This window comes from Meleagris gallopavo, chromosome 5 (genome assembly GCF_000146605.3).
Source record: "Meleagris gallopavo isolate NT-WF06-2002-E0010 breed Aviagen turkey brand Nicholas breeding stock chromosome 5, Turkey_5.1, whole genome shotgun sequence".
NCBI classification, from domain to species: Eukaryota; Metazoa; Chordata; class Aves; order Galliformes; family Phasianidae; genus Meleagris; species Meleagris gallopavo.
This window is the reverse complement of record NC_015015.2, coordinates 22,032,316-22,040,759: the sequence shown is the minus strand read 5'-3', so window position 1 is coordinate 22,040,759 and position 8,444 is coordinate 22,032,316. Positions and strand designations below refer to the sequence as shown.

At 35.1% G+C, this 8,444-nt stretch overlaps 1 protein-coding gene across 2 annotated transcripts; it reads right to left on the bottom strand.

Moving 5' to 3' along the window:
• Positions 1-633: 633 nt before the first annotated feature.
• LOC104911099 (PHD finger protein 21A-like) lies at positions 634-7,263 on the bottom strand. Of its 2 annotated transcripts, none has more exons than XM_031553528.1 (3): positions 7,128-7,263; positions 2,847-2,879; positions 634-962 (listed from the first exon to the last, which is right to left on the bottom strand). In XM_031553528.1, exons 1-3 carry the CDS (start codon positions 7,179-7,181, stop codon positions 807-809), a joined length of 243 nt encoding a protein of 80 aa, XP_031409388.1. In that variant the 5' UTR covers positions 7,182-7,263; the 3' UTR covers positions 634-806. The 2 variants fall into 2 exon arrangements, 1 of the variants encoding a protein (XP_031409388.1); XR_004159894.1 differs by having other exon boundaries at positions 876-941.
• Positions 7,264-8,444: the final 1,181 nt, after the last annotated feature.

The window sequence follows — 8,444 nt, the reverse complement described above, 5'->3', positions numbered from 1 at the left end:
CTAGGTGGGACACTGACACAATTATATATATATATATATATATTTTTTTTTCCTATGCACACATTTTAAAATACCTCCTTTCTTCAAAACGTGTAAGCTATTGACCCCAGCAGCCAACCTAATTCAGTTCAGTTACTCACACAATAGTAATAAGAGTCAGGGACTGCTAAGTCAGTTTAATTTTGGGGGGATTTCTATATATGAATGCTCTTCTGTTGTTACAACACGAACGAGAACAAATTTCCAGATGTCTCAGTGTTATTTACTTTTCTTCTAGTTACCCACAAGATGCATCTTCCAGTTCTAAAGTGTTGCTATAAAGTATACAGTTGTAATTATTACTAATATAAAACCTGTAGAGAACTACTAAATGACAAATATAAGACAATTGTGGTGCAATTTATCATGGTAAAAGCAAGCAACATAGCTCCAATTTGTCTATTAGGTATCTATAACCGACACACATTTACTTGGTCTCAACACGAGGAAATACTCCACAATACTCATTTATAAGTGCATAGTCTAGTCCAACGAAAACAGAATCTAAAGATTTGCCTAAAGCAGGATGTTTTGGTTTCGTCAAAGTTTCAAAATAAATATATAATAAATAACAAAATTATTTCATTTTCCCAGCTCCCTTAATAAAAAAACATTATTTTCAATGCTAAAAAATTCATAGCTTCCACTGATTAAAATAATTGCTTCCTCAATGGACTTGTAATATTCATCTTGTCTTTCACTAAGAGGAATCAAATGCAATCCAAAGCACCTGTTTGCCCACACTTACTTTTTGTACTTCAATAACTTTAGCTGTTATCTCGAAAGCTGGGAGAAGATGCATCTTTAGAAAAGGTGTTAAAAATACATCTCCCTACCTGTTTCTCACTCAGAGCTGTGATTTTGGCTTGAAGTTCATGAAGCTGTTTCTTCAAATCAGCATTCTGATTAGAAAGAAAAAATATCTGTGAGAAAGATATTCCATTTGTTAACATAGAGTAGTAGCAGGAAGGCTTTTTTTTTTTTGCTATAATATACTACAAATGCAGCACCTCTGGATGTACAGCCAATTAAATTCAAGAGGCTCAACAAAGCCTTGCTTAAGTTACTGAGTGCAAAAAACCATCAGAGGACTTTTGTAGCACTCAAAGAGAGACAGCTCAGTTTGGAACTCAGATTTCATTACAACATCCATTAGTGCTCACCACAATATAAAGCACATTTTCACATTCCATCAAGTTTACAAATTAAACAAGAAATGTTTGTCAATATATAACATGACAGTATCATTTGTAGGCAATAGTACGTCACCTAAAGCATGCTCATCTGTGCTATTTATGCAAAGACATACATTTGATTACGTTGAACACCAGTAACCATATCTATTAAATCTTAACTGCCACACAGACCAAATGAAGGCTAACATACCTAAGTATTCATTTCCAAATGTTTTTATGCCTTAGACTATATTTAAGAGAATTACATCTGCCTTGGCACATCATTCATATCAGCACTTTGCTTACAATAGCACTTTAAGATTTGAAAGCAATAAACACCACTATAAAGATGCAGTAAGAACACAATTTTTACCAGGACTGTTTCTTTTCTACTAAAAATAATTTAAAAGAACCCAAACAATAACGCACTCAGTTTAAAGACTGTGAAGCTCTGAAGAAGTGTGACAAGGAAGCAAACCTCCCTGCAATTTTATTTTTTTTTTACCCTAATTTATGTTGTATTCTCTTTACGCTGGATTATGCAGGCTTGTTGTACAACAACACTAAAACCTAAGACTAATACTGTTACAGGAACTTTATGCTCAAGAAAACTTCCCTGTTCTTACATTCATCTACAATTCTGAAATGCATTAAAGTCCCAACTCAGTTATTTGTAGATAGCTTTGTCTAATATAAAAACAGCTTCGGTGAAACAAGATATTGACTAATCATTCTCCCTTTCTCTACTTCATACATTTGTACCCCAGAATATTATTAAGAATTCTGAAACAGTGACCAAATTTACTCTTAATGATTCCATGAACAGCATGGCTGTTTGCAGCCCTGACATCTTTCTCACTAGACATGAACAGAAAGCCAACTACTCAGTTATTACTAGCAGACTTGTCAACAAAGGAGGAGCAGCAAAATTCTAGCAAGTAGATCTTCTAATACGATTTTGCTACAGGGATGGATCCTCTTACTAGCAAGCCTGAAATAACTCCCCATTTAGCAAACAAGTGCTCAATTGCTGTGCAGGATAAACCAAGTCTCTTTACACAGCCACTGGGAAAGAGGAAGCTTTTGCTGTCTACACAAGGAGCCTCATTACCTAGGCTTTGGTAGCTCTGAAACATCACAAGACCAAGTGGTCACACTTCAGATATTACAGTGCTGAAGCTGGAATTAAGACAGGCAAACTGAATGCAGTCTTAAGCAATGTTCTTCATTTGGACAAAGTTTCTTAGAAGGAGGATCCTCTTTTGGCTTGTATAAAAATTCAGACAAGAAAAACACTATACCTAGAAATTGCAGATTTGCTGAAGAGACAATTCCAGAAAAAACAGAAACTTAATACTTGAGTTGCGTTATTGCCTGCAATGGTCCCATGATTTAAAATACTAAGAAAGAGACAAAAGGTTCCAAAAAGGGTTGGTGGATTTTTCTTTGTTGGCGTGTATTTTAAAAAGAACAATGCAGTTATTTCTTCAAAGATTCGTTCTTAATAGTTTTCTTCTAAAAATGGTGTCAACATGGAAGAACATGATGAAATACCTAAAATTCTCAAACTTCGTGCACTGTTATTCTCTCTATTCTTAGAGATAAATAAAACAATACAAAATAGATAGTTACCTGTGGATCTTGCTTCATTTGGGCAACCAGTTTCTAGAAAGAAAGAGATGCAATGATAAAATGAAGACTTATGAAGGATCCCATTGAGCAGTTCAAAACCAACATTTTTGGAGAATCTTTCTAAGAAACACATCAAAATACTTATTTTATAGTTTTCAATTGCTAGATCTAATCCATAAGGAATCCAAAATAAATGATTTCTAAACCCATTCTTGTTAACATAGTACAATTATCACACAAAGTCACCACTTCTCCTCCAAAACAGTTCTTGAATAAGTGATGCCTTTGTAGGACAATTTAAGCCAGCTGAAGAAACTGATCTTACAGCCATGTCTTTTCTAGAACTGCAGCCGCCTTTGCTTGCAGTCAAAGGAAACACAAATCACAGAGAATCACTGCAAACACAAAAGCTGTTTGTGTACTCAGACATAGAACATTTCAAATACCAAGGGACCGCCTGTGTGTTGGCTTGGCTGGTACCACATGGAAGATCCATGTTCATTAGTATCTTTGCCACTTTTCTCCTTCAGTCAGAGAGATTGATATCATTACAGAAAAGATGCCCTCTGCATTAAGGGAAAGTGGATAGATGGTTACCATCCACTATTCTTTCTCCTTTGCTTCCTTCAAGCAGCTGCAGGAGGATGTTGTCTGTTGATAAGCAGGGAAGTTATCAGGCTGCCACTGAAGACATCTATAGCCCAGAATGAACAAGCAACGAACCGCTCTCACCCCCACTCCCAATCCAAATCTCTTCCTTGGTTACAGCTACATTTCATCACATTACATTGCTGCTAGAAAGTAAAAATCTGTACTGCTTCTCCAATACCAGGAGGAGGAGTGAGGAAGAGAAAGCAAACAAGAAAAATGTTTTTTTCCACCTGCATTAATATTACTCAGACAACTCAGATTTGGCCAATGAAATTTTTTTTTGAAGTGTATTCCATTTCACAACCTGGATGTGGTACTAATCAGAAAAAGCATAACACACAAACCTGGGTTAGACCACTGGTCTTTCTGCTCTAATATCTTTTCCTAGCCAACAGCAAACATGGCCGTCAGTTGGAGTACTGCACAATTGTAGTGTTACCCCTCATCCTTCAGAAATTTATGGCTTGGATGTCTTCAGTGAAAGATGGGCTCAACAGCTAGTAACAAACTTTTCTTCCATTAATCTGCTCTAATTACTTTTGAATTCAAGAAAACACTCCAAATTCTGGAACAATATGTTCAAAAGTTAAACTAGAATATTCTTATGTAAAAAGATCTCCTTCTTTTGAACCTGCTTCCTGTTAATGCATGCACGAAGGGAACTGAAATTATGGAAAGCCATTCTTGCTGTTTCTCTATCCATTTTCATACTACATCTATTCACACCTTTCATATTTCAGATTGAGAGTTTCCCCACGCCCTAACCATCCCACTGCTTTGCTCATTCTTAGCACTGTTCCCTGTATTTCTCTCGTTCTTCTCCATCACTTGTAAACAATGGGATTAGAACTGCATACAACATCCAAGTAGTCTGTATTGCAAGAACTGCCTGCTCAGTGCTAATAGCTAATTCAGCAATGTAAGACGGACGGCTTTTCCCAAGGTGCATCACTTTGGTATTTATCTACACTCAGTATTATTTTTTCATCATTCAGTGTTATGGGAAGTTGAGGTGCTACACTAGCCTTGTGCTTATGTGCTTAACTCAGTTTTCCTCAGTGTGTTCCACATTAGAGCTTGACAAGCAAATCTGTTAGTTTTTACACATACAAAGTTACTGTACAGTCTCAATCAAGACATTACACTTAGTGGCTGTAAACTGTTTTTAACATATTTAAGGAACATGTAGTACTGATATCCCAATCACAAGAAAAACGTATATTAAAATGAAGGTATTTTAAAAACATACAAATCTTTTTGCTAAGAAATGAAAAGGGAAAGGATAGCTTAGTTTCTTTCTACTCATCAGCTCGAAAACCCATCCACAAAGCCCATCCCTTCTTGAGAATAGCTAAATACAGCTCCCCTAACACCTCTTGTGATCAGAGCTATGAAGAGCAGACTGTTTCAAAATAACCTTAATTAAGTCAACAAAGTAGCAGAATGAACTACTTAGAGTTGATGACTCTCTTCTCATGACAAGTAGCACAGCTGGTCACAGAAAGCATCTCAATATTAAGTTGTACTCTGATACAGCAAGTGACCTGGACAGACTTCCTTTAAAGATCAAAATGAAACTAAAAGTACCTTCTCCTAAAAAACTAAACACCTAATTTGGTAGATTGAGATGCTCTCTGTCAAATAGGGAGCATCAAAGCTTCAGAGTTCTGAAGGTGAACTGGAATAGGCAGGAAATAAGGAGCAATTCTACAAACAAAAATGCAGTCATACCGAGCATCACTTTCTACAGCTATGTAAGCAGTCATGACAAGTGACATCCTGCATCAGAGAGAAAAAGCTGGGAGGCTTTATTCACACAGTGAAGAGCTGAGCTCCATCACAGACACCTGTCCACCATGTACAAGAGGAGGACAAAATGTGACTGCATTTCTCTTGGCAAGCTTTTAAAGCATCCTTGGAAAAAAATTAAGTAAGTAAAAGAAGACAAGCGAGACAATTGTGCAGAACTTCTGTAGTACTGCCAAAAGAAAGGATATATTGTATTTTTAAATTAAAGAATTGAAATGTATACAATACATTAAAACATTTTGAGATTTTTTTTTTTGTGCCAAAAGAGCTTACATTTCTGTTGATGGCCATTTGAGCAGCAGAGCAGCTCAAGTTCAACCTTATGAAGCACCCAACATGTTGCCGTAAGTGTTATTTCCCATTGTAAATGCTTACTCTTGTTTAATCTTACTAACTGGAATCTACAGTCTTTAAGAAGTAAACAATCTTCTGATATAACGGCTTGCAGTCTCACCCACTGAAAAAAAATTTAATTAAATCTGATTTAAGCACAGACCTCACTTTTCATGATGACTGGACACAGCAAAAGCAAGTGAGACCAAAATATCCTTTATGTCATTTAAAAAAAAAAAAAGTCTTCAATTTTTTCTGACCTTCATTCCTTTTCTTCATCATTACTATGAACAGATGTGAAAGCTTATTAAAATTTTGTGGTTTTTTTTTTTGTTTGTTTGTATTTTGTTAGTTTAGGAATAAAGAGAAACAAAGATAACACACGAGAGGTAAATGCTGTTATACAAACACAAGGATGATTACCAGTCTGCTCACTATACAGCAGGCAACATTTGGAAAAAGTTACTTATTGGCCTTAACTATTTTAATGCCTGAATCAATGCCACGTGTAATTTCTGAATTCTATTACCTCCATAAAAGGCTGTTTGAAGTTTTGAAGGCAAAGGCCTTGGAGTTTGAGGAGAGCAAAATACTTGCCTCTAGTTCTAGAAGTTAACCTATTGTTTTTTTGAACATTATTCTCCTCAGCTGAAAGTTTTATCTTCATTAAAGCAGACATAACTTCATTTAACTAAATCATCCACCCACTCAAGTTCTTGCACCATGCTCATCATTGCAACAATTACTGAACAAGTCATCTGATGACTTGTCCAAACAAGTGTTCTAGGTAACTTGGAAATATTTTCCAAAATTTGTACAACCATAAGTTTATTTTATCCACTGTGTAACAGCTGTGAGTTTCAAGGCTCTGAAAGAAATACCTGAGAAGTACTTGGAGAACTGTCTTTAGAAAATGATAAATCTAATGTTACTAGATGGCAGCTACTCTGGGTTTATAGGTATAACAATTCTGCTTCAATAATTTTTGAATTATTTAATATGCTCATGCCTTCTTACATTTGCTTGAAAAGTTCCTTCAACATAATTTTCCATTCCCAACTTAATATTGAAATTGGCTTTAGAATATCAGAAAATCCTTCTAGACAGAAGTTACTGAACACAGTTTTCTGAATGTTTCTTTAATCACTGCTAAAATATATCCAAAAAAATCCCCACCCACAGCCTGATATGTAGCTTTTTTCTACATTTGCTAAAAACAACAGGTGGTGGGGTCAAAAAACAGAAACTATTAAATCCCAAATCAATGTCAAGCTTACAAAACAGAAACTATTTTACTATATTATTATATATTAATTTTATATATATATCAATTATAATATATATTAATATATACTTTATATATTACTATATTACTATTACAACCTATAGTTGTAATGGCATTACCTATTAATGCCATCAGTTGTAGTGCTATCACAGATACTGATGTTGCTATTACTTAAAAATAAAGCAAGAAAGAATACAAAATACCTGGTGAACCTGAATTTCCACTTTCAGAGCCTCCTGTAGAGTCTGCAGCTCCATTCTCTACCTTCTCCACTTTCTCTAGATATGTCTTTGCTGATTCCAGTGCCTTTAGTTCCTGGTTTCCTCTCCTTACCAGTGCTATAGAAAAAAAAAAAAAAGAAAAAAAAAGGTTTTACCTTTAGTTAGTAAAAAGACAGAAGTTAACTTGAAAAAACAGGGGGGGAAAAAAAAAAAAACAGAACAGGAATCTTGTGAACTACGTTAAACTACAGCTTTCTACCCTAAACAAATGGAATCTTCCAAACACAAGAAATTTAACTAAGAGCTACTTTCCTTGGTGTAGTTTAGCCAAATGCACTGCTTCTCACACACCCCAAAAGTTGACATCCTTGTCCTTTATCTCATTTTGCAGGCAACTATTTCCTTCCAGTATTTCATTGCAGTTGCATATTAAATTAGAAAACTACTAAGAATGTTTTAAAAAGTAAATAAAGATCTGCACAGACAAGAAAATATTCTTGAGACAATAAATTTGCAACCCAAATGACAATAAATTGTTAAACAGTATGTACAGCATTAACATACTTCCACCATACTTTAGAGCTGCGCAGATGGGAGGGTCTGTATGCTATTTGACACAACAACATAACATATTAATAAGGCAGTGTCTAAAGTTTGTGCTGAGTAGTCACCTTCTACTTTGAAGGAATAGAAGATATAAAACACAATATATTGAAAAACATTAAGTATTAAATCCTCTGCTGTTTCTAGATGAAATTCCAGTAAACATAAGTTTAGCATCTTCATTTGTACTTCAAAAAAAATGAATCCCCCAACCTGTGAGATGGAAGAACGCTATAATCGGTATTTCTAGAAGCCTTCAAAGCTGGACAAGAGATTTTTGTCCAGAAATACGTTTAAAGTATCAGATTCAGAAGCAGGATCAAGATCCCCATCTTTATCCAACATACTCAAAACGCAATAGAACTTGCATAAAATCTGGACTGAAAATACCTGTGTTGAGATTTATTTATATACATAAGCATAAAATGCATCAGAAAATATTACATAGCAATCTTTCCATCCAGACATCACACATGAAAGAACTGTTGGAGTGTTAAAGTAGTTCTACATTTTTATCTTTGGAAAACTGTTCACAATTAACACAGGTATTGTCAGCTCAGATCTTCATAATGGGACTTCAAACTGTCAAAAGTCTACTGACAACTCAGATTAGGCACTTAGACTATGAAAGGAGAGACATTCTTTAAATTAAGAATTTTCTTTTGATGTTGCCCATGCACACAGAATACCGAAGTG

What these genes read in the sequence shown, in the direction of transcription:
- LOC104911099 (XM_031553528.1), bottom strand. Translation starts at nt 7,181, where the DNA reads ATGGAGCTGCAGACTCTACAGGAGGCTCTGAAAGTGGAAATTCAGGTT. An exon ending in TGGAAATTCAGGTTCACCAG is followed by an intron (nt 2,880 to 7,127) that starts GTATTTTGTATT and finishes CTTTCTTTCTAG; the next exon opens with AAACTGGTTGCCCAAATGAA. An exon ending in AAATGAAGCAAGATCCACAG is followed by an intron (nt 963 to 2,846) that starts GTAACTATCTAT and finishes TCTTTCTCACAG; the next exon opens with ATATTTTTTCTTTCTAATCA.